At 52.1% G+C, this 24,129-nt stretch overlaps 2 protein-coding genes and 1 non-coding gene across 5 annotated transcripts; all 3 read right to left on the reverse strand.

The window, feature by feature from the left end:
- Positions 1-68: 68 nt before the first annotated feature.
- Positions 69-15,225, reverse strand: PRRC2A (proline rich coiled-coil 2A). Of its 2 annotated transcripts, XM_053905230.1 has the most exons (31): positions 15,057-15,225; positions 13,044-13,218; positions 12,364-12,541; positions 11,910-12,009; positions 11,742-11,814; positions 11,263-11,406; positions 10,951-11,102; positions 10,690-10,769; positions 10,172-10,314; positions 9,781-9,871; positions 9,471-9,687; positions 8,591-9,065; positions 8,023-8,213; positions 7,475-7,772; positions 6,864-7,074; positions 4,808-6,673; positions 4,168-4,433; positions 3,836-3,966; positions 3,477-3,606; positions 3,286-3,371; positions 2,858-3,091; positions 2,578-2,718; positions 2,390-2,458; positions 2,109-2,276; positions 1,836-1,918; positions 1,458-1,668; positions 1,268-1,366; positions 923-1,135; positions 714-808; positions 517-607; positions 69-405 (listed from the first exon to the last, which is right to left on the reverse strand). In XM_053905230.1, exons 2-31 carry the CDS (start codon positions 13,153-13,155, stop codon positions 265-267), a joined length of 6,489 nt encoding a protein of 2,162 aa, XP_053761205.1. In that variant the 5' UTR covers positions 13,156-13,218; positions 15,057-15,225; the 3' UTR covers positions 69-264. The 2 variants fall into 2 exon arrangements, with proteins under 2 accessions (XP_053761205.1, XP_053761206.1); XM_053905231.1 differs by lacking the exon at positions 2,390-2,458.
- LOC128777912 (small nucleolar RNA SNORA38) lies at positions 12,729-12,859 on the reverse strand. The gene has a single exon (XR_008423216.1). It is a non-coding gene; the product is annotated as a small nucleolar RNA SNORA38 (small nucleolar RNA).
- Positions 15,226-20,356: 5,131 nt separating the features above from the next.
- AIF1 (allograft inflammatory factor 1) lies at positions 20,357-22,555 on the reverse strand. Of its 2 annotated transcripts, XM_019438892.2 has the most exons (6): positions 22,261-22,547; positions 22,023-22,084; positions 21,863-21,929; positions 21,454-21,495; positions 21,109-21,271; positions 20,357-20,562 (listed from the first exon to the last, which is right to left on the reverse strand). In XM_019438892.2, the coding sequence occupies exons 1-6, from the start codon at positions 22,283-22,285 to the stop codon at positions 20,478-20,480; spliced, it is 444 nt and encodes a 147-aa protein (XP_019294437.1). In that variant the 5' UTR covers positions 22,286-22,547; the 3' UTR covers positions 20,357-20,477. The 2 variants fall into 2 exon arrangements, with proteins under 2 accessions (XP_019294437.1, XP_053761227.1); XM_053905252.1 differs by lacking the exon at positions 21,454-21,495 and having other exon boundaries at positions 22,261-22,555.
- Between the last annotated feature and the right edge of the window lie 1,574 nt (positions 22,556-24,129).

The raw sequence follows: 24,129 nt of genomic DNA on the forward strand, positions 1-24,129 counted from the left end.
TAAAACCACTTCACTGGGGACTGTACTATGCTACAAAAAGATTGCAAACAACCAACCCATCCCCAAAATCATTTCAGAAAAATTTTTTAATCCTTTTATTACTCTTTTTTAACAAACGGCCCCAGGGATAGGGGACCAGGGGAGGGGGGTGGAGGGGAAGTGAGGCCCCAGCCCCACAACCCCTCCCCACCCACCCCTTTCCCCCTTATATATTTATAATCTATATACAAGCCCCGGGGGGGGGGGGGGGCAAGGGGAACTCCCTCAGCGGGGTGGGGGCAACCCAGGATCCTTGTCCCCTCGAGACCCAGGCTCCTCTGCCCGTCGGGAAGGCCCCTCTCGAGAAGGTGGCCCTGTCCGCTCCCAAGGCTTCGGCATCCAGCGCAGGGCATCCGGTGGGGAGGCCTAGGATATAGGTATACAGAGGTCATACTGGGAAGTCAGGGATGGAAAAGACAGGAACTCAGATGGTAACTCTTGGATTCAGACTTGGGGCCACAGGGGTCTCCCCTTCACCTGCTGGTAGAGGTCGATGCGCTGGGTGCGGAAGACTCCACTATAGGTAGATGGTGGGGCCTTGAGACGGGAATTGAGGCCAGAGAATGACCTAAAGGAAAAAGAGTGTTTAAGGCAAGCCTGACCCCTGTTCCCTGGCCCCTTAGTAAGAAAGCCCTTAAGGGTGAGCAGTCTGCATCCCCACTCCCTCCTCTTGCCTTCCAGCTGGGGGAGTACGTGACGACCCAGGTCCCCCAAGGTTGCCGCTCAGTTTCCGATAATCCTGGAAGGGCTTTAGTTCCACTGGGTGCAGCTGAAGGAAAAAAATTCATGAGCCTCCTGCCTCCCAACCCAATTCACCTGGAGATTCTGAATCCCTACCCCTAGCTCTTAGGAGTTCCCTCACACTTCAGTTCCTATACCTTACCTCGGCTCGCCCCAAGCTAGGGGGAAAGGGTCTGGCAGGTGAAGGCAGCACCCGAGTAGCAGGAGCAGGTGGGGGCCGCACAGCCAGGCTGGGGGGCTGCAGAGCAGGGCCCACAGGTAACAGAGAAAGGGGCGGTGGGGCAGGAGGTGGCGCTGGTGGCAGGGAGCCAAAGTTCACCACAGGCAGCTGTGAGTCCACCATGGGTAGAAGCATCTGTAGTTAAGAAATAATGTCGGGGGGAGGGTATTAAGGGCAGGGAGGAAGGTCATAAAACCAGAAACAGAGTCAGACAAAAAAGCTGGAAATTGGGCAGAGAAACAATGAGGGACAAGTAACAAAAGGTACCTGTTGGGCAGGGGCCCCTGAGGGGAGGAAGCCACTTTGGCCACCAGGTTGCAGAGGAGTAGAATAAAAATCTGAGGGGGATGGCAGATCCTGGCGCACCTGTTGGGAGACAACAGGGAGAAATGTCAACTCCCAAAAGCATTCTCCCCCATCCCTAACTCCCGAAGCCCAGCACCTGCCCACCTCTCACCTGAAGCAAGGGTGGGTCGGGCAAAGGGCTGGGGCAGAAAGCTGGAGAGTAGAGGAAGGAAGGTGGAGGGTAGAGGATTCCCCCAGCTGGCAGCTTCCCCAGCTCTGTTGCTTGCAGTGCAGAGAAATCCAAAAACTGGCCCTTGACAGCTACCCCAGAAAGCAGTGCCGAGGGGGGCGCTGGGCCCGGGGGGAGGTACAGGGGCTGTGATCTGGAGGGGGGGAAAAAGTCAGGTGGGGAGAAGGAGTCAGGAAACCAGAATCATTTGTTCCAAGTTAAGTCTACTAGTGTTTCATACCCCAGAAACAGGTCTTCCCCTTCCCTCCCACTGAGACACAGTTGCGTGTCCTTCTGAGATCAACAGTCATTGAGTCTCACCTGTAAGGGTGAAGTGAGGGTGTCCCAGGGCGGAAGCCTCCATTGTTGGGATGTAACTGAGAGTCTATGGCTCCCCCTGAGACCTGAGGGAGAGCAAGGCTGGAATAGCTCATTTTTCTGGTCAAGAAAAGATCTCCCACCCCACCTACTACAGTAAAAGCCAAGGAGAAAAATGAAATAACAAAATGGCATTTTACAACTACACAAATCAGAAAGACAGACACTAAGGGGCAGCAAGCAGAAAGGAGTCATGGAACAGGAAATAGGACCTACCTGAGAATTGGGAGGCCCAGGGCTGCCATAGAAGACCTCAGGGTACAAACGCTGGCCTGAGGAACTGGGCTCTGGGCCACAGTGCCCAGGACCCAGGTTCTTGGATTGTGGCTCAGCTGAGGCAGAAGCACTGGGGAGTAACTCCCAATCTCGGGATACAGGGATGGCCTATGAGGAAAAAGCCTTGTCAGAAGCAATGTTTGGGCTTCCTGGATTCCAGGTCACACCCATTTTTTTCCAGAAACCGAAGGCCTTTCCACCAAACTCATTCTCCCACTCACCTCAGTGACTGATGCTAACTCCTTCTCTGCTTTTAAACTGTCTCCTACCACTAGGCGCAAGTCCGAGTCCTGTGGTAGTGATGCAAGGGGGATTGTCCCATGACTCAAGACCTGTATCCTCCACATCCCACCTCCAGATTTTCCCCTCTTCACCCAACCCAAGGTACTCAGATCCTGCCCAAGCAGACCTGGTCACTGGTGCCAAACTGGACCGGGGGCCCAGATCGATGGGACGGCCGGAGGGAGCCGGGCTCTGGGCCTCGGTCTGAACGCTGCAACCGTTCTGTGCCAATGGGGCCAGGGGGCAAAGGCTGCTCCCGGGGCAGCTCCTACGTTGGGGAAGTCAAGGAAGTCAAGTCACGTCTCCCAAATGAAAGAATCCCCAAAACACAGAAGCACAGAGGAGACGACAAATGTAGGGCCAAAGTCAGAGGCCCAGAAACATTCCTCTTGTTTTTGGTCTTTTACCTTTCTGTCCCCATCAAGGGGAGCAGGCGGCCGTCTCCTAGGAGGTTCAGAGGATTCAGAGCCAGGTGAACCCTCACCAGGAACAGCATTCAGGGGTGAGGGGTCTCCAGGCCGCTTGGGAGGCCCCTCTGATGCCCCCTTGAGTCCTCCATCAGGGGAACTTCGCTGGCTGCAGGGACCTGATGACACCTGAGAATCCCCACTCAGGTCCACCCCACTGTCAGACTGACTCATCTGAGAGGAGTGGAAAAAAAGTTAGTTAAATCAAAATAAGTCATCAATCAGTACCCAATGTTTACAAATACAAACTGAAGAAAAGGGAGAAATTATGTGAGCAAATAGCCCTGGACAACCCAGACCAGGTGGAGAAGCACTACCAGTGCTCAAGAGAATCCCAGCTCAGACACTCCCTTCCCATCGTCACTTACCTCTGTTCCAGCAACATCCTCAAAAGGGCTCAAGGGTTCCATCCAGGGCTCCATGGAGCCAGGCCGGTAACTCTTCCGGCTAGCGGCTGGGTAGAGCACCAGACAGCAGAGATGAGAGGCAGTCCAGAGGCCACCTTGCCCTCTTGGCTCTCTGACATTGCCCTTTTCAACCACTGCTCACTTGTACTCACCAGTATGTAAACGGTTCCAGATGTGAGGAGTCAGGGCCTCTGTCCCTGCCTCTCTGCACTCTCCCTGAGGGCCTGGGCCCTCAGGCTTGGGGCCCAAAAATCCAGAACTATGAGACTGCGGCAAAGATTCCTAAAGGTGAGAAAGGCCAGAAACAAAACATAAGTGAGGTGGGAACTGGGGAGTGGAAGTGGCTGGGCCAGAATGAGGTGTGGGACAAAAAGGGAGACAAGAAGTGACTAATAACGGAGAATCTGGGAGTAAGGACGCAATGACAAGAACAGGAAAAAGTGGAGAAAACATAAGTGAGAACCTTCAGGAGTAAGAGCAGTGAAACACAATCTCAAGCTCCATCCCTCACCTCCTGCAGCAGCTCCGGTTTTCTGGGAGGCCGCTCCCGCCGTTTCGGGGGGAAGGGATTAACCCCGGCAGAGTCCCGGGGAGTTCCGCCCACCCCCCTCACCATCAGCCCTGGCTCCTCGAAGTGGGGGTCTGGGGAAAAGGGGAAATCCGTCAGCATCTGCCTTGGTCTACATCTGATCCTAGTTTTTCCTGTTAGCCCCCTCCCAAGCCTTCCACCTTTGGTCAGTGCAGACACCCATCATCAAGGTCCCCAGGGCAGACTCTGCCCCCTTTAGCACCTGACCTTTTCTGGGGATGGAGACATTCCCACCCTTAGCCCCTCCAGCTTACCCGAACCGACGCTGTTGTTGGCCCTCTGAGGGTCATATCGAGTTGGGGGCCGAGGGGAGGGGCCCTGGGGGGTTTGGGGAGGCCCAGGCTTGGGCCTTGGGTGCCCCCCTGGTGCAGCTGCACTCCCTTGGCGGCTGCTGAGTTGGGCCAGAGCCTGTTGGATGCCAGCAGGGTTGCTGTGGATAACTTGGTCCAGGCGGAAGACAGCCGAGCTGCTGGGAGGCGGGGGAGGCAGAGGAAGCCCTGGGGGACGCTCCTCAGGTCGGCTGAAGAGAACAGAGCATCAACTCTAATATTCATGGAATTGTTAACTCTTTCCCTACCAGTCAAGTCTTCCAACCTCTCCCACCTCCCTGTTAAAATCCAGGTGTTTCTAAGCACATCTAACAAATCCTAGGTGTATGGCATGGGTCTACAGAATGGAGCAAAGAACAGAGAATATGCATACAATACACACACGCTCCAGACTCAATCAATTGCTTTCCAACTATTTTCCCTACGTGTGGGTGTTCCAGCGCCCAGCAGCCCATGTGCCCTTAGATCTCAGAGTCCATGGTGCCCAACTTCCCTTTCCTTCAGATTCTCTCCCTTCCCCCTCAGTCTAGCCTTAGAATAAACTTAATAGCCTGTCCCTACCCACCTCCGGTTCTTGGGAGAGGGCCAGCTCCTCTTGTCTCCTCGCCCTGGGCCAGTCCTCCCTCCAGGTCCCCCACCTCCTCCACTGCTGCTGCCACCGCTGCCAGCCTTGCTGCCAGGGCCTGGGCGCCGGTTCTGCCTTTCCATGCCAGGCCGCTGACTTGAGAAGCTCCGCTTGCTCAAATCCTTGGCTCTCTGGCTTAAATCTCCACGGGACATGGTTGAAATGCCTGGTCCGGTTCCGCCTCCACTGCCCCCGGGAGTTCCCACAGCTTTGGGGGCCAGCAATGCTGGCGGGGGAGCCTCCTTGTCCCCCCTGCGCTCACTGGCAAAGTCGCTGCTCTCTGATGCAGTCTCCCATTCCTCGTTGGCTTGATCGGAGTTCTGGTTTGACAGATCAGGAGACTTGGCAGCTGCCCGGCGCGGGGGTGGGGGCATGGAAACTGTCGTGAGTGTCTCCTCCACTCCAGAGGCAGGGGCTGGAAGGGCTAGGGAAGAGGGCTTGCCCTCAGTCCCTCTGGCCGCATTCTCCCGTTCCTGTTTCAGCCTCCTGAACCGAGGCGGTTTGTCCTGCTGCTGAGCCCTCCCGTGCCTCCTCCGTCGCGGCCGCTCCCCATCTTCCACACCCATGCCCACGTTGCTGCCTCCACTGCTGCCTCCCCGGGCTATGGGGGATAGAGGCCCTGTGATCAGCTTCTCTTTCAAAGGCTCCTTACTCGGTGGCAAAGGAGCTGTCGGAGGCTTCTTGGGGGCCAGGGACTTGGTCGGAGGGCTCCAGCCTGGACAAATGGGCGGAGGGGGCCGCCCTCCTCCTCGACCCCGGCGTGACGGCACTCCCCTGGGAGTGAAGACGCGCCCACCACGAGCGGTGGAAAATCGGGCTGGGGCTGGTGAAGGAGGGGCTCCCGATGGTGGAGGAGCAAGAGGAACCTGGGTGAGCACTCCTTCCTTGGGTGGAGGAGCCTCCTTGTCTGAGGGGGCCAGATCGCTCTCATGGGTCTCACTACCCGTTTCTGAGCCCCGCTGCCGGCGCCGTTTGGGGATTTCTTCATACTCTGAACCCTCACTTCTCGTCTCGCTGGCAGTGCGGCCTCGGGGAGCAGGGGGATGGCTGGGTCCACCTGCACTACCTCCACGCCCGTCATCTCCTCGGAACTCTCGGTAACTGCGGAACTCTCGGCTTCGAGCTCCCCGCCCCCGGCCCCCATAGGTGCCCCGAAAACCCCTCCCTCTGGCAAAATACTCGCCTCGGCCCCGGCCCCGGCAAGAGGTAGGACCCACTCTTTCATAGGAGTAGTCCCTCCGAAGCCTTGGGGCAGGGGAAAGATTCCCACTGGGTGGGGTCTCCTTGGGGACCCCTATCTTCCCCTTTGCCATCTTGAGGAGGTCTGGCTTTGGAACCTTGGGGCTTTCATCACACTGTTCCAGGGGTTTGGGAGGGAGCTCTTCAGCTTTCGTAGGTGGCAGGGGTTTCTTTATAGGCCCAGCACGGCGGGGAGGGGCCCCTGGTTCCTCTGGAGGGATCCCACGACGACTACTGCCTGGGCGAGGACCCCAGCGGGTCTCAGTGCGGCTCTCTCTGCGAGGTGGAGGGGGGCCTTGGCCTCCAACTCCTCGGGTAGGCTTTCGGTTGGCTTCTGGCCCCGTCAGTTGTGGAGTCTCCTCCTTGGGGGTTTCCTTCTTCGGTGGGGGAGCTTGTATTTTGGTGGCTTCATCATTGCCTGGGGGCCAAGGGAGTGGACGGGGCCCTGCAGGAGCTGGTTCATCCAGAGGGAAGCGAGGGATCGGGGGCCCAGTGGCTCCATTCTCAGGAAAGCCTGGATAACTGGCCAAATAGGGTGGTGGGGGAGGTACTGGAGGGGTCTCACTCCTAAAAGGGCAACAAAATAGTGGAAATTAGAATGAAAAAAACTGCAACTAGGTGGAGAAAGAGAACACTTTATTACCACCCAGACGCTCTTCTCACACTTATTCCTGTCACTGCACCAATAATCCAAAGGACCTTTTTTCCTAGCCCAGACCCTTTCAGTGGCAATGCACTCATTTCACTACAGACTCACCTCATCCCCTTGTCATCCTCATCAGCCGCCTGGCGCAGCGGGGAGGTGAGCGGGCGGGGGTCAGTGGGCGTGGTGGTGAAGACATCTCCTACCCAGGCCAACTTTGGATCCACTGGTGGGGTGCCCCGATCCCGCAACAGGGGAGGTGCATGGCGCTCGAACGGCTCTGAGCTTGAACCCCCACTGTCTGAGCGCTCCCGGGGAACTAAGCCTAAGAAAACAAGAGGGATGAGAAAGCTAACCCTCTCTTGCATGACAGGCCCTGCAGCTCAAAAAGCATCTCCCCAATCTGCTTCTGTCAGTCACATCAATGTTAACTCCTCTCTTATACCTGCCAAGTCTGGGCCTGATGCACACTCCTGAAAGAGTTACCCTATCCACTCAGTTTCCCCAGACTAAATTAATGAATCCCCCCAAGTAAATCCTGGCCAATGAAAGACCACCGTTTCTTTCCCAAAGATGGTCCTGAAACAAAGAGCCACCTCAGCAATACAACCACATACCTGCCCCAACCTCCTTCACCGGTGACCCTTTATTCCCACAGCAAGATGCCGATACCCACTTCCTGGGACTGAAGTGTCCCCTACCCACTCCCATGCAAGGGCCCTTACCAGTGGGATGCACACCAGGAGGGTAGAAGTCCAGAGGGGGCCGGCCCTGGAGGAGCCGGGGGTCCACATAAGGAGGAATCATCATCCACCGGGGATCAAAGTTCATTGGGGGCATGGGTGGGGGCCGGCCCAGAGCACCTGGGTACAGGGCCTTGGGGGGTGGGGGCGGAGCCTGTGGAGCTGGCACAGCCCCCATGGTCACAGGCTGGGGCGGTGATGGTGGTACCGGAGCGGGTGGGGCGGAGCCCTGTTGATGCTGCTGCCACTGCTGCTGTTGCTGTTGCTTCAAAAGCTGCTCCTGGGCAAGGACAGAAGAGGGGACGAGAGAGACCTCAAAACCCCCACACCACTCTCAACAGAAAAAGAGAAACACACATCAAGGCAAAGTTAATACACAGATGTGATCAACACTTGGACGACACGGAAACCAAAGAGACACAAGAGAGACAAGAGGTAGTAGAGGGACCCGGAAGGCAACTTACAAACAGGATAAACATCAAAGCCAGGGACAGAAACAGCTCTTAATGGGGGAAATAACTTGATCTCACCTGCTGCTGCCGCTGGAAACGAGGTGGCAATGACTTCTGATATTTGGGGTAGCCCAAGCCCTGGCTGGGGGGCTGTCGGCTGGGACCAACCCCATCACCCTTGGGTTCCACCTTCGGGGCAGGGGTTGTGGCAGGAGAAGGAACCTCTTCTGGTTGTTCAGAACCCTCTTTTGAGGACAGCTGGGGTTCCACTGCGTTGATAAAAAAGATAATCATCAGTGGCCCAGTACACCAACAGGTATGCCACGAATACCCATCACCTCAGCTCTCACCTCCCTCTCTCAAGATAAGCACTTACTTTCAAGAACAATGACGGTGGCATTAAATTCCCACGAAACCACCAAAACGACAGACGCCTTCTACCCCTTGCTCCAGACTGAGCTTATACGAAGTGGTTTTAGGTCACTACGTATCCAGGAATTCAAATATCCACACGAGCAAAGAGCTTTCTTCATCTGCCACAGTCCAATAAACCAACTTCATTTCCTCCCACCCATACCACCTGTACCCTCAGCCCAAACACTGAAGAGCTGGGACACCTGGTAGTACCCTAGCCCCATCTCCATACCTGGGCTGGCTTCGAAGCTGCCACTGCTGGTGCTACTGGTACTGCCACCACCACTCACCAGGGTGGGAGCTGGAACCACACCTGTAGTGGGGGTTGACTGGGCAGGAGGGGCCTGGGCCGGCTCTTCTGGTTCTTTTTCTGGTGTTGGGGCTGGTGCTGGTGGAGGAACTGGAGGTGCAGAGAGTTCTTTGGGGACTGCAGGTGGTGGAGCTGGGGCAGGAGGGGCAGCAGGTGGGACAGCAGGCTCTGCTTTGAGCCGCTTGTCGGGCGCCCCAAACTTCTCATCAAGTCGCTTGAGCTTTTCAGCACAGGCTGCCCTGCGTTCCTCCTGCATGCGGCGCTCTTCCTCTTCTCGGCGTCGCCGGGCCCGCTCCACAGCCAAGGAGATCTCAGATGAAGATTGTTTTCGCCGCTGCCGCCAGGCTTCATCCTCGTCTTCGGGTGCTGGGGGCTTGCAGGGAGGCCCCCCCCGATCCTGTCAATGGGCAGATCCGGCAAGGCCAGACGTGTCAGTCGTCAGGTTTTTGATCTTTGCACAGATTGATCAACTGTCTCTACCTGCGGGTGCAGGCACCGGCCTTGGGTTGGTGGCCTCTCTGGGTAGGGGCAAACTCATCCTAATCTTGTTTCTTCTCTCCTTTCAGAGACACCCAGGTCTCCTTGTTCTTCCTCACTAGCATCCCAATTTCCTTTTACAACCCAGACTCCCTGAACACCAAAGATGTTCCAGACCTTTGCAGAGATACTCTACCAATCTACACGTCCTGTAGCCCATTCTTGGCCCTCCCTCCAGTTTCCTCTATTACTACTGCTTCAACTTCTCAGCCAACACTCATCTCCCACAACTGACCCTTCTTGACCCCTCATTGTAGACACTCACTGGGTAGTCCCCAGGGGGGCCCCAGTTCCCGGCGGGGCCCCGGTGAGGTGGGGGTGGGGGAGGCTTTGGGGCAGGAGGCCCCGGCTCTGTCTCTGGAGGCCGAGAGGTCTCTGCCCAGGCCGTCTTGGGAGGGGGCGGTTCGCTGCCGGGGGAGTTGCCCTTTTTGCCATCTGCTTCAGGGGGCCGTTCCTCACCAGCAGCTGATTGGGACTCCTTGCTGTGAGCAGACCAACAGTGGAATTAAAATCAGCTGTAAAACAGCTCACTTAAGAGTTTATTACTTCAAGAAAAACTGAGCCTCTGAACTCACTGGCCCTCAGCTCCCTCCTCATCAGAGTCTCGCCCATCTTCCTCATCACTGAATTTGAGCTTTTCAGTGTAGTCAACCTCTTCATGGGCCCCTGAGGGAAAAGTGAAAAGCAATAACCCAAGTGTTCTCTCCAATCTCAGGTAACTTTCAAAGGGGTCTAGAACTACGTAACAGGATGCAGTACTGGAAACGCCAACCCCCCTCTGAGTGAAGTGAATGCCACTGTGAGTCTTGGCATTCCCACACCTCCCAGTTCTTTACCAGGACTTGGCTTTCCCCCCTGTGTCTGCCCTACCCTTTGGTGTCTCCTTTTCTCCCAACACAACCCCCTATTTATTCAGGGGATTTTGCCTTTTGAGACCAAAACACTTCATCGTTCATACCCACTAACCTGCCCAACCATCATCGTTCTCCTGGTCCAACTGGTCAAACTCTTTGAGATTATCCTCTTTAAGAATCGAAGGCCGACCCACAGGTTCTACAAGGCGCATCGGCGGCCCTGAGCCCCGAGGGCCCGCCACACGAGGGAAACGGCTGCATATGAAAAGACAAACGGGAGAGAGTGTAAAAGACAGCATGTTACAGAACCACATACAAGAGGTGCCTGGGTGGCTCAGCCGGTTAAGTGTCCAACTCTTGATTTCACTCAGCTCATGACCTCACGGTTTGTCAGTTCTTGTGAGTTTGAGCCCCATATTAGGCTCTGCACTGACAGTGTGGAGCCTGCTTGGATTCTCTGTCTCCCTCTCTCTCAGCCCCTTGCCCGCTTGCTCCCCCTCTCATAAATGTCAAAAACAAAAGAAAACAAAACCAAAAAAATACACATAGAAGACTCTGGGCCTTGAAGATCATCTCCCTTCCTAGTAGGCTTCCCGTCCCCAATCACAAACCCAGAGCTGGGTTACTCACCTGGGCCCATCAGGAGTAGGATATCGGTAAGGCCCCTGGGGTCCATAGGGCGGAGGGAACGGGAGATACGGGGGATACATCTGCAAAACGTCCCAACAGCAGCTGCTTAGAGGGACAAAGAGCCAACCAGCTCCCTAAACCTATTGTCCTCCCCTGTCATAGGCCCCTGCTTTCTCTCTGCCCCCCTCCAAAAACTAAGTGCTAATTGCTAAATCTCAAGCTTCAAGCACAACCACTCTAAAACTAGATGTGCAAACTCACAAAGGGCGGCATCATTCCGCGGTATGGAGGGAACTGGGGTGGGCCTGAAGGCTGCAGCGCCCCCCGGGGATCATGGCTGTGATGAAGTTTGGAGTCTGGGCCCTCCAGCTCATCAGGGCCACGCCCACCTCCGTCCCTCCAAGTTGTAGAATCTTTATTTTGGAAAAAGCAAAAAAGGAACATAGCTTTAAAATGATGGAGAAGAAGGTGAATAAGCCAACACTTGGCTCTGAGATAGAATAAGGTGTTGCTCTGGGCAAAAAATAACCAACCACTCACAACCTACTCAACTCACAAATGGCAACCACTCACTTTGGGGGCGGAGGCTTGGTCCGGGCCCAGACGACTGTTCGGCAGACTCCCTTTCCTTGGCAGCCTTGTCCTGGTCGCCAGCCGCCTGCAGGGTCGGAAATTCCTCGCGAGAGAATCGTGACAGTAGGCTTGATGCCCTTCCACCTGTTGGGGTTGGGGTGCACAGAAGACAGAAGCATATTTACCATGAAACAACGTACCATGAAAATGGAAGGCTCTGATAGGCACCAGATCATCAAGTTCCTGTCTTAAAATTCACCCCCTACGTACTGCATACCCATTCCCCAAGAAACAAGGTCAGCTCTGGAACCACTTCACCCTCCAGTAAGACACATGAATTTGCTTATGTGGCCCATGAAACTGAATACGGGGCCCAAAATTTAGCCAGAGGACTGAGAACACTTTGCTGAAGGTATAGTGCAGGGCTCCTACCTACCACAAGAGCACTGAGCAAGCTCCCCAAGCAGCCCTGCACTCACCATCTCCATGTGCTCCATGGGTGACGCTGGCTTGTGCCCAGGACTTTACCCCGCTTGGAACCGAAGGAGCGTTCTGGGGAAGCAGAAAAATAAATGATGATGGTGGGTGGTGGAGCTACAAACCATTCTTGCCTCCAGCCCTTCAGTAACATCCAGTTCTTCACATACCTCGGGGGCTGCTGGGGGTCGTTTCTGTTGGTTGGAGGCAGGCGTCTGTGAAGCCGGCAGTGGCTGCGATTCCGGCGGCTGAGCGGTTGAGGCATCGGAACTAAAGGGATGGTAGGACAGGAAAGTTATCCAGAATCTGCGATGCCCTCCCCTACTTCTCCGATTCATGGAGGATAAGTGAACCCAGGCCCATTTGTTACTGTTCACAAGTATTTACGACAAAATACTATAACCTAGTTACCCTGTGTAGGCTGTCTGTTGATGCCTTCCTGCCACCTGACAGAAAGCTCAAAGTGTCATTTTTTAGTCCTCTAACCGGAGTCCTGGAATAGCCAAGAAAGGGGCTTCCCTCTGTCTCTGGATCTTATGTGGCTGGGCTAGACCAAGCCCCAACTCATCCTTAAGTTCAAAGTTAAAATACTCATCACTCTAGATCCCCCAGGCCTCTGTCTACCTCTTGGGGTCGGACTGCTCCTGTTTGCTTGCCCATCCTGTTCCGTCTTTCGGCACTAGTGAGACGTTGGGGTCATTGCCTTTGTTCTCGGCTTTCAGGCTTGGAAGGTTGGCTGGGGGTGGCATACGCCGGGCAATGGCAACTTTCCCGAGACTCTGTAGGCCATGGCGAGGGGCAACTGGAGAAAAGATGAGAGGGTGAAAAAACATCCCACACGGGTGATCTGACAACTTTCTCTCTTAAGTCCCATTTATACGCCCTTAATGTCTTATAGCCAAACTCCTTTTAGAAACCACTCCTTTCTTTGCCTTCAGCAATCCCTGAAATTCCACTGGAAAAACTAAGATGCATTACACTTGATGCTTCTCTGTTGGATGGTTGATCTTGAGCCTGCAGGAAGCAAGCTGGCCCCAGACTTCTCCAAATCCACGTTTCTCTTCCTCCGATTCTTACGTGTCCAAAGACAGGGAACTACAGACACGCCTTTGTAGGAGGGTAAATGGTGTTCATCCAAAGACCAACGTCCCCTATGGGACCTAAAATAAAACTTGGAAGTCTCTAGTGTTTCTCTAGTCTTTTGATATTTGCACTATAACCGTTTCCCTTCAAAGAGCTTTAAAATGTATGCCCCATTCATGCCCAGCCTCTAGGAATTAGGAACATCTTCGCAGGACCCTCACCAGCGGGTTTCTGGATCTCTAAGGACTTGCCCTTATACGTATCAAACAGGTTGAGCGAGGAATACTTCTTTCCATCCTTCCCCTTGGCAGTCGGCCCCGAGCGATCGGACATTGCGCTGGAAGCTCATTGAGTACGTTGGGTCCTGCAGGCACCTCCCCCAAAACGTGCCGGAGCCTGTGGGCCAGACACCAAGTGTTTCAGTCTCTGCTCCCTTTACTAACTCCAAAAGAAACCTAGATGGTCCTTTTTGTTCTCATTAGGGACCCAGATATGTGGCCCTCTGGTGTCTTTGCCTCCAGCCTATTCAAAGTCCCCAGTCCCTTAAACTCCCACAGAGCCCAAATGCCATGGTGCCTCTTTCCCCCAGACACCTCTTGCCAAGCAAATCCAGATAAAAAATTTAGTATCCTCCTAGTAGTAAACACACTCTTCCTTTTGTGCCAGGCTATAAAGGGTAGCGGCTACTTCATTATCTCTTCATAATCTCTTCTCCCCCCACAGAAATCATTCCAGATATGTACAATAAAACATGACAAGTCCCAGCCTTAGACAAAAGCAGAAAAAGGCATAAAGCTCCATTCTGCAAGTAACAGAACTTCAGATCCCCCACTTATTAGACCACCAACTCCCTAACTGCGCCCCAGGTTCCTTTCCCAGAAGCCTCACTCCCATCTGGGGAGGTTTGCACGAAGGTATGCTGGGAGTTTAACAATTTTACGAGCTTGCTCAGCCAGACTGAGGGCTGGTGCCAGGTAATTCCTTATGGAACAACTGGGGCTCTACATACTCCCAAGCTACAGAACCCCAAGTATTTGGAACATTCACCCCATCATTTCCTGCACTTGCCCCTATCCCAGCTCCTGGAAAAAAATCTTGTGTCAAGATGAAATGAACACTGCTGGGCTCTGACTAACCCTATGTAGATGTGAGAAAAACAACATTATGGAGCTACCTCAAGCACACTCCATAATCATAGGGCCAAAACCAGAACCAACTTCATTTTCCTACCCTCAGGAAGAATGTCCATCAGCAGTCATTTCTTTCCCCAATATCCCTTCCTCCCTAAGCAGGCCAAACTCTGCATCATCAGTCAGTTCCTGAGTGACCAGGCATTCATTTATAGGAAAGAATGGCGTACAGGAAAGAGATGGAAGGTGGTGGGAAATCCAGGCAAACACAGGGCAAAAAGTGGGTAAAATCAGGATAAAAATCAGGGAGAACTTTAAGACAGGTAAAATGAGGGAATGGGGGTTGCTCTGTAGGTGTTTAAAGACTCCGAATGTTTGAAAATAAATATATGAAAGAAAAGGACACAGAAGAATAGTGGAATAACACTAATAAAGAAGGATCAAAACGAAAGCAGGTGGAAAATAATACACTTAAGCAGAAACGGTAAAGACAGAACAAAGTAAAAGGGCAACGTCAAGACACCCAAGAAGAAAACGGGGGTTGAATCACAGAGGGGAAAACACACAGGAAAAACTAAAAAGCAGAGGAAGACTGAGGAACGTAAAAACCAAGGATGCAGGATAAAAACAGGGTTCCAGGGTGGGAGTGACTCGACGCGAACACGGGGGTCAAGAATGGGGAACCCAAGCACTGGTTGATGGTGGAGGGGGTCCAATATGGAGGAAAGGAGACACTCCGAGGATCGTCGGGCGCGGCCCACCCCAGAGTGGCGGTAGCGAAGGGGACCCACAGATTGGGGTGAAGAGGCCAAGAGCGCAACGGATGGTGTGGAGTTACCGGCCCAAGAAAGGGGTCACTCCAAGAAACCAGGACAGTGGGTGATTAGGGGCAGGGCATACACTCTGTGTGAGGGGTTGGAGGTGCGGGTACCAAGCTGGGGGTATCGAAGGGGGAGGGGCAGGCAAGCCCCAGCAGCAGGAGGACAAAATGGCGGCGGCTAATGGCAGCTTCTCCTCCCCCCGGCCCGCCACTGCCGCCGCCGCCGCCGCCACCACCGCTCCCGCGCCGGAAAAGGGCGTTAGCACTCGGCTCCCCAGACTCACCTGGCCGGGTGCGCGGGGGTCCGGGACCGGGGCCTAGGGGCTCCCCGAGGTGGGATGGCGGTGGGGCGGGGGCGGATGGCGGCGGATGGCGCCGGGTTCGGCTCCTCCCGTCTCCCTCGCTCACTCCGCGGCTGGGCTCCGACTAACGGCCCATCCGGGCAACCGCCGCCCCCGGGAGCACCCCCCCCCCACCTCCCGCCTCCCTCAGCGCACGACACGCCCCTTGATTTGCATAAAGGGCGGGGCACTTCCCACCCTATCCTTCTTTACTTCGAGGGCTGTCCCTATTTAAAAAAAAAAAAAAAGCAGGGCTTGCGGAGCAGGCACAGGTTATTTGCATAAAGAGGAGGGACTTACAGGCGCTAGGACGCCGGTTGGCTAAAGAGACGCGCCCCCGGCGTCGGCCGTTAAGACGCGTAGAGGGGGCGGGAATACAGCGTCTGTCGGCCGGGCGGTTGGGGCGCAGAATTTGCACGACGAATAGGGGCGGGGGGTGGGGGGGGAGGGAGGAGAGGCGGAGCGTGCGTCGTGCGTTCGTGGAAAGATGGGAGCGGTGAGACGTAGGGATGCGAAGATGAAGGAAACGATGCAAGGCTGATAGTGCTTTCAGTGGGGGAGACCGAGCGAACGCAGGGGACAGAAAGGATTAGCTGCCGGAGGGCGGAGCCTAGATAATAGGGAAGAGTCCCCGACACACGCGTCCATTTGTAAGGGGCGAAAGCTCCAGAGGGGTGGGGCCTTCTAGTTATTAAATCACGTCATGCAAATGAAGTGGATAGACAGGCCAATCCTGAGGTCCAGGGGAGTGTATCGTTGGCACCGTGCACAGTAGGCATTCTTTCGATAGTTCTGTTTATTTGCATAATACATGCAAATCATTTGAACAAAGATAGGGTAGGAATGACCTCTTCATTAGCATATCAGCAACCAATGACTAAGACATTTAATTTTATAACAATTTTCATGAATGTATTTATATATCTGATACTATTGGCAGTTTGTATTCTCTTCACAATGGGTTTTATTCTACGAAATGCGGTACTAGTTTCCTCCTTTGTCTTCTATCACTGTGCTCCAATCAGACCTACTAACCGTTCAGTAAATCCTTCGACAACTGTTATGAAGCCGCCGGAGACATCCACAATACATTCTGGAAGTAGAGGAATACAATCAGATCCTGCCTGGGGAGGTTCAGAAATGCTTCTAGAAAAACTTGACTCTTATTAAAAAATGTGAAGAACTAGTTAGGATTTAGCCAAGTTTGAGGAAAGGGTGCACAGCTCAGGCCCAGTGAACTGATGAGCAGAGGCATGGTTTTAGGGATCTGTGCCTCAGCTGATGTGACTAAATTAAGAGACTGCCTCTCTAGTATGGAAAATTAGAGCAGAAAAATTAGCAAGAACCAGGTAAGAATTTTATCCTGAGCTTCAGTACAATAGTTGAGATGAATTCAGTTCTTAAACATTCAAAATGATTCTCTTATCCCCTCTTCCAGGTCTCCTACCACAGCAAATTTTTTTGGAAGAGTTATCCATACTTACAGTCAGATTTCCTTCCTGCCATTCATTCTTTTTTCTTTTCTTTTTTTTTTTTTTTTGAGCGAGATAGGGAGAGCGTGCAAGTGAGCAAGGGGCAGAGAGAGAGAGAGAGAGTATCCCAGGAGGGGCAGAGAGAGAAGGGGGGGCTTACCCTAAGTGGGGTTCATGTTCACCCAAAGTGGGGCTCATGCTCACGAAATGTGAGATTATGACCTGAACAGAAGTCATATACTTAACATATTGAGCCACCCAGGCCCCCTCCTGTCATGCATTCTTAAATTGACTCCAGTCAAGCCTTCACCCCAGCCCTTTACCCAACCTGCGTGTGTCATGAACATCAATCTCCTGACTTGAAATAGCATTTTTGTGCTGATGACTCCCAAATGCATATCTTCATCGCAGACCTCTCTCCCAAACTCCAGACTTGAAGACACATATATGTCCTTGACATCTCCTATTGGGTATCTAATCATTTCTTTTTTTTTTTTTAGTGTTTTATTTTTTAGTTTTGAGAAAGAGAGAGAGAGAGTGCACATGCCTGGGGAAGGGGCAGAAAGAGAATCCAAAGAAGGCTCCAGGCTCTGAGCTGTCAGCACAGAGCCCGAACTTACAAACCACGAGATCATGACCTGAGCTGAAGTTGGACTGAGCCACCCAGGTGCCCCTCTAAAAGAACATTTCAAAGTCAGTAGGTCCAACACTGAATATTTGATCTCCGGAACCTCAAAACCTGTCCTCTCCACATCTCAGCTGATGGAAATTAAAAATTACAGTTAAGCCAAAAACCCTGGAATCCTCATTGACTCCCTTCTTTATTTCACTCCCCACTTTCAATTAGACAGGAACTCCTGTCTTGAGAAAATACCCGGAATCCAGCCTTTTCACATACACTGCTTCTACCTTGATCTGAGCCACTGTCAATTTTCACCTGGGTTATAGCAACAGCCTCCTCACTTGTTCCTACCCCTGTCCCTACAGTCTGTCCTCTACACTGCACTCAGGGTGGACCTTTCCTCAAAGGAAGCCTCAAAGGACTCCCTTGCTCAAAGTCCTATAATGCCTCTGTTTCTCTCAAAGTCCTTGGAGTAGCCCGCAAGACCCTAAATGACTTGCCCCCTGATTTTATTACTCTCCCTACCTCTACCAGGCATGTCTCACCTTGGGACCCTTTTGCTTCTCTTTCCTCTGCCAAGTTGGTTCTTCCCCCAGAAACCCACATGCCTCGCTCCTTTACCTCCATGAGGTCTTGTTCAGTGTTAGTCATCTTCTCAGTGAGGCCTACCCTGATCACCCATTCAAAATTTTCATCTTCCCTGACCATCCTGCTACATGTATTAGTTTTACCCGATTTTGTACTGTATCCACATAGAACTGTACAGTAAGGGTTCTTTTGCATCTGTCTTCTTTTGCTTAACATTATGTTAATGAAATTCTTCCACATTGTTGATGTAGTTGTACTTTGTTCATTCTTGTTGCTGCATAATAATAGTCTGAGGTATGAATATAACCCAATTTATTTATCCTGGGTGAACGAATTATTTAAGCTCTAGATCCTTTGTATCCTCCCTAGTATCACCAGGGTTGTTGCAAAGATTAAGAGAATTAATATATGGAAAGCATTTAGGCTGGTATCTCACATATAGTAGGTGCTCAATAAAGCTTAGCTATTGATTTCATTATATTCGGATATGTTATTCAACTTGAAATGACCTCTTCCTCATCTGAAGTCCCATACAGTTGTTACTGTAGTGCTCTTTAGGAGGCCAACCTGGCTTCACCATTGGGAAGAGCCAACAGTCTGTCCTCAGTACCTGAAACGAGCTGGGCTAATTGGATTACCTCTTCCCAGAAAGTCAGGAAATCAGAAGTAGTAGCCAGTAACTGGGAGTTGCTAAGTTAACTCATCTGGACACGTTGTGTTACACAAACTGGTCTGGATCACCTGGCAGAAGAATCAAGCGGCACTCGGAGATCTTAGAAGGAAGGAGGCTTATTTACAACGGTGGAATCAGAGGAGATCATTCTCCAGAGGTCTGAGCACAGAACATTAACAGAGGGGACAATTTATAGTCTGTTACTTCCGCGTTCCTCATTATTAGTAATTTGGCGCCTGAGGCAAGCAGGGTGGGAAGAAGAACCCGGAAGGGAAGTCTTCAGGCAGGGACTGAAATTCCCTGATCAGTCCTGTCAGCCATCATATAACAGATTTTTCCCTATCAGTTGGAGGAAAGGTCCAGTGATAGCCTCACTGAAGGCTCAGGAACTCTGAGGTTCCTGCCTTTCTTGGGACTGGCTTTTTAATCCTTTCTGCTACCCAGGGATTCAGTATCCCCTGTATCTGTTCTCAATAACCTCCTAATAGAAGCCCCCTTTCCCTTCATTAAACTTAGTTTCTGCAGGTTGTTCCCCAAAAGGACCTCAGTGACTAATTTAACATTTAAATTATCAGTTGGTTAAACCTCTGACTTTGGCTCAGGTCATGATCTCACAGTTTGTGGGTTTGAGCCCCATGTAGGGCTCTGTGCTGACAGGTCACAGCCTGGAGCCTGCTTCACATTCTGTGTCTCCCTCTCTCTCTGCAACAACCCCCCCCCCCCCCAACTCATGCTCTCTCTCTGTCTCCCTCTCTCAAAAATAAAGAAACATTTTTTAAAAATTTACAAAGACTAGTAATGGAGAATATCAGTTCAAGGTAATGGTTGCTCGAGATGACTGCTGGCTCAGTCAATAGAGAATGTGACTCTTGATCTCAGGGTTGTGAGTTGGAGCCCTATGTTGGGTGTAGAAGTTACTTAAAAAAAAATAAAATCTTAGGGGCGCCTGGGTGGCTCAGTCAGTTGGGCGGCCGACTTCGGCTCGGGTCATGATCTCGCGGTCCGTGAGTTCGAGCCCCGCGTCGGGCTCTGTGCTGACAGCTCAGAGCCTGGAGCCTGTTTCAGATTCTGTGTCTCCCTCTCTCTGACCCTCCCCTGTTCATGCTCTGTCTCTCCCTGTCTCAAAAATAAATAAAATGTTAAAAAAAATAAAAAATAAATAAAATAAAATCTTAAAAAAAAAAAAAAAGATAATCCTTGCTCTTCCTTGTGGACCTGAGTGATTTTTTTTTTGTTTGTTTGCACATGTCTTTTTGTTCCATCTAAATTCCTTGAGATCAGGGCTATCATATATCTGGAATCTCCCTTGGAGTACAAAACCATCTGCTGTGGTTGACACTTTACAAAATTAGTGGAAGGAGGGGCCCCTAGGTGGCTGGGTCAGTTAAGCCTCTGACTTGGGCTCAGGTCATCATCTCATTGTTTGTGAGTTTGAGCCCTGTGTGAGGCTCTGCACTGACAGCTTCAGATTCTCTGTCCTCCTATCTCTCTCTGCCCCTCCCCCCCTCAAAAATAAATAAACATTTAAAACAAAATCATGGGGGCGCCTGGGTGGCTCAGTCGGTGGAGCGGGTTGAGCGTCCGACTTCAGCTCAGGTCACGATCTCACGTTCCGTGAGTTCGAGCCCCGCGTCGGGCTCTGGGCTGATGGCTCAGAGCCTGGAGCCTGCTTCCAGTTCTGTGTCTCCCTCTCTCTCTGCCCCTCCCCCGTTCATGCTCTGTCCCTCTCTGTCTCAAAATAAATAAACGTTAAAAAAAAAAAATTTAAAACAAAATCATGGATGGATTGTTCATTTGAGCAAATCCTCGCTGCCCTTCCCTCAAAGGGCCTCACTTCTCCCTAAACCCAGGATAAAATTCCCCCCAAACGGAGACCGAGCTGACTTGATCTGGAGAAGGAAGATAGTTTATTTAATTTAGTGTAACTGTGGCTCACAATTCTGTGTTCTTTTTCCATGCTGGGGTGATTAGGAACCCCATCAATCCCACCACATCTCCCCTACCATAAATCAGGGCAATTCAGAGATATTTCTCTTGGCTGGGGGACCTGCTGGCTTCTCCTGTTCTCTTGCTTTCTCCTCGTACATCAGGATCCTGGTTGAGATGGGAAAAGACAGAGGGATCAGGAGATAGCCTTCTCAAGAGAATATGTTTTAGGCTACTGTGAAAGTCTGGAAGGGGCGCCTGGGTGTCTCAGTCAGTTGGGCAGCCAACTTTGGCTCAGGTCATGATCTCACAGCTCATGAGTTTGAGCCCCACATAGGGCTCTGTGCTGACAGCTCAGAGCCTGGAGCCTGTTTCAGATTCTGTCTCCATCTCTCTGCCCCTCCCCTGCTTGAGCTCTATCTGTCTCTCTCTCTTTCTCAAATATAAAAAATAAAAAACATTAAAAAAAAAAACCTTTTAAGAAAGTCTGGAAGAGGATGGGGGTTGTTATGGTGGGAGGAAGAGGAAGGAAAGCGGAGATGGGAGAGCTTGGGGCTGTGGGGACTAGAACAATGGGTAGGGATAGGAACTTGGAAGGATCCCTCAAAGAAGGGAAGAAATGGATGCTGAGTAATGTGTAGGTGAGCCTGGGGACAGGGATAGGGGTGAGGGGAAAACAGGTAAGTATAGGAGAGGTTGGAACTGGACCCTCACATTTTTAGGATGGCAGATCTCTTTCCCAACATCATCTTGAGAAAGTCAGAGTAGCTGAAAGTCTCCCCAGAGCCGCTGGACACCTCCCTGATTAGTTTCTTCAGCTCCAGGTGGGTCTTGGGGACCCCGAGTTTTTCCAGCATTCGCTTCAGGGACATGATATCTAGAGGCAGCGGATGGGGGTGAGAGGAGAGGAGCCTCTGTCTCTCTCTGTCCTCACCTTCACATTCCCATTCTCCTCCCTCCTACTCTGGTAGCTGGGCCCTCTCCCAAACCACTAAGAACTGCAGGAGACACCTCCCTCTTCCTGGGTCTGCACACTTCCCCAGATCACTCTTTTCTCACCGATATCTCCGTTTCCATTCAGGTCAAACTCCATGTATTTCTCTGGGTGAGGGGAGAAAGCAGATAGGGTCAGCGCTGGCTGGAGGGTCCTTGGGAAGGGGCACGGCAGGGGATTGAGAAAGGAGTTGCTAACCAAGCCCTAGGTGGGGAAGATGTGAAAGGAGGAGGTAGGGCAGCCTGAGGAAGTGTGGGTCGGGTAGAGGGGCCCTGTTAAAGTGTAGGGAAACAGAGAGGGTGCTGGGCAGGGCAGCCCAAGGAAAGGGACGGCAACTAGGGGGGCAATAGGGGCAGCCTCCCTTCTTCCCACCATAAATGTAGATTTTGTGTCTCTGCTGTCCCTTCTCTGTCCTTGGGGAAATCCTGCCCTCCTCACTCCTCCCCTCCCTCCCCCCTACAGTTTTCCCCTCACTCTTGAAGGCTTCCAGTTTGGAGAGCAGATCCTCATCACTGCTATATTTGGGATCATCCAGGAATTGCTGTTGGGGGGGGGGGGGAACAAGAGGCAGGATAGGTCCCCTGGTCCAGGGTTCCCTTCCCACAGGCCCTGCCCCCTTAGATCTTCCTTTTACCTTGTTGATTTCATCCAGTCTATCTTCCTGCTGGGCCTTCAGCAGCCCGAAGGCTTTTCCTCCTGAGGGGGCACAAAGGTTAATGCTTCCTTACCTCCCATTCCTCTTCTTACCCCCACACCCGCCCAGGGCCATCACATTTCTGCCTTCCTAGGCCTGCTCACCACCCCCAGCCCCTGCCCAGATCTGTCCATCTCTTTACTCTCATTTTAGGCTCTGCCGATTCTACCTTCCCTACCTTGTAAATCTCTGGTGTGGCTCATAGCTCAGCAGCTGCTGGAGAGGCTGGTGGACTGGTGGGTACAGACCAAGCTGGCGCCCTCTGTCTCCTCTCCCATCAGCCTCTTCTGAGGCCTCCCTCCCAGACTTCCCCTTTCCCCTTATTCGCTTTTCCTCTAGTCCCAGGCTTCACTTCCCCATCAGCTTTTGCTGACAAGAGCACCCCAGAAGGAAGGGGGGGGGGGTGGCTGCAGGATGGAGAAGAGAAAATAGCATTCTCCCAAATTCCTCTTAAGGAGAGCCCAGTGTGTGCATGAAAGAAAGAAGCCTTGGGGGCGCCTGGGTGGCTCAATCAGTTAACTCTCGGACTTTGGCTCCGGTCATGGTCTCCCAGGTTCGTGAGTACAGCCCTGCATCGGGCTCTGTGCTGATAGCTTGGAGCCTGGAGCCTGCTTCAGATTCTCTCTCTCTCTCTCTCTCTCTCTCTCTCTCTCTGACCACCAACGCTCATACTCTTTCTCTCTCTCAAAAATAAACCTTAAAAAAGAAGAATAAGAAAGGAAAGAAGCCACTGGAAGTATGGCGGTAGGGGGGGACGGAGGAGTATTTATTCTCAGGAACAAATAGTCTTTGAACAGGTCCAGAGGGTCAGGTAACCCTCAAGGCTTGCATTTTCTCAGGTTTCATGATTCTGGGTATGCAGGTTTGGATAGACAGCTGAGGAAGGGCTGACTGAATTTTTCTAGGCCATGAATGGGAGAAAAATCTGAAGTCCACTGGCACATCTGGGAGGAATGCAAGATGTGAGGGATCAGAAAGGGAGAGAAGCTTCACTCTCTGGTCTGGCAGTTCCACGGAAGCACTTGGAAATGTGGAAATGTCTAACAAACGAGTTTTTTTTTTTAATCTTTACCATTTATTTTTGAAAGACAGAGACAGACAGACAGACAGACAGACAGACAAAGCTTGAGTGGAGGAATGTCAGAGAGAGAGGGAGACACAGAATCTGAAATAGACTCCAGGCTCCGAGCTGTCAGCACAGAGCCCCACGCGGGGCTTGAACCCACAGACCACAAGATCATGACCTGAGCCGAAGTTGGACGCTTAACTGACTGACCCACCCAGGTGCCCCCAAATGAGTTTTATTTGTTCACTTTAGGATGTGCAATGTAACCCACTCATCTTATCTCCTTTGAAATATTTAGTGAAATCTACAGAGCTCAGGAATTCGAGAATTTAAGTGGATTCTTTGGAGGAACTGAAAGTGTTACTGAGAGAGACAGCATTTGTAGACACAAGAGCCAGGAGGTGAAACCAACATTAGGGATGTGTGTGTGCATGTGGGGGGATGCCAGCCACCGTGGGTTCAAGAGAGTGGATAAGTAACCTCTAATAAATGTCTTCACTACATATATAGGCTTTCCTTTTTTTGCTGTATGGGTAGTTGCTTCTAGGGGAGGGGAGGATAACGCATTCCCCTCACTGAGACATTTTGTTCAAACTCCCCACCCAGAGCTCTACCCACCCTGCCCCAGCATTGATGGAGACACCTTTCCTTCTCCTCTTCCTTCCACCTTATTTCCCCTTCTGCAGCCGGGAGTATTTACTTCTCACTGCCCTCTCCCTGACCCATGCAGGTCAGGGGAGATGCTGGGGTGAACTCTGACTTTTTGACTTCCCTTTATTGCACCTGCCTCTAACCCTTCAGAGAAAGCTGCAACCCTGCACTCAGGTCTCATCGCCTAGTGGGAGGAATTCATTTCCTTATTCATACATTTATTCAACAAATATTTATCAAGTACTTACTATATGCTAGCTCAGTGAACCAAACAAATGTCAGTTCTTGTCCTCATGGACAGTGTAATTGCGGCAGACAGACAATAAAAAT

The sequence above is a fragment of the Panthera pardus genome, unplaced genomic scaffold (assembly GCF_024362965.1).
Source record: "Panthera pardus isolate Hobbes unplaced genomic scaffold, ASM2436296v1 HiC_scaffold_17, whole genome shotgun sequence".
Lineage (NCBI taxonomy): Eukaryota > Metazoa > Chordata > Mammalia > Carnivora > Felidae > Panthera > Panthera pardus.

Bases quoted from the DNA above. Each gene is read 5' to 3' on its own strand.
- PRRC2A (XM_053905230.1), bottom strand. From the start codon at position 13,155: ATGTCCGATCGCTCGGGGCCGACTGCCAAGGGGAAGGATGGAAAGAAG. The intron at 6,674-6,863 runs GTGAGTCTGTAG...TTGCCCTTTTAG, and splicing joins GAGGATGACAAGGGGATGAG to GAGTGAGACCCCTCCAGTAC. The intron at 1,367-1,457 runs GTGAGAGGTGGG...GTCTCCCAACAG, and splicing joins CCGACCCACCCTTGCTTCAG to GTGCGCCAGGATCTGCCATC.
- AIF1 (XM_019438892.2), bottom strand. From the start codon at position 22,285: ATGAGCCACACCAGAGATTTACAAG. The intron at 21,496-21,862 runs GTGAGGGGAAAA...CCCCTCACCCAG, and splicing joins CAAACTGGAAGCCTTCAAGA to AGAAATACATGGAGTTTGAC. The intron at 20,563-21,108 runs GTGAGGGTCCAG...CATCTCAACCAG, and splicing joins AGATCTGCCATCCTAAAAAT to GATCCTGATGTACGAGGAGA.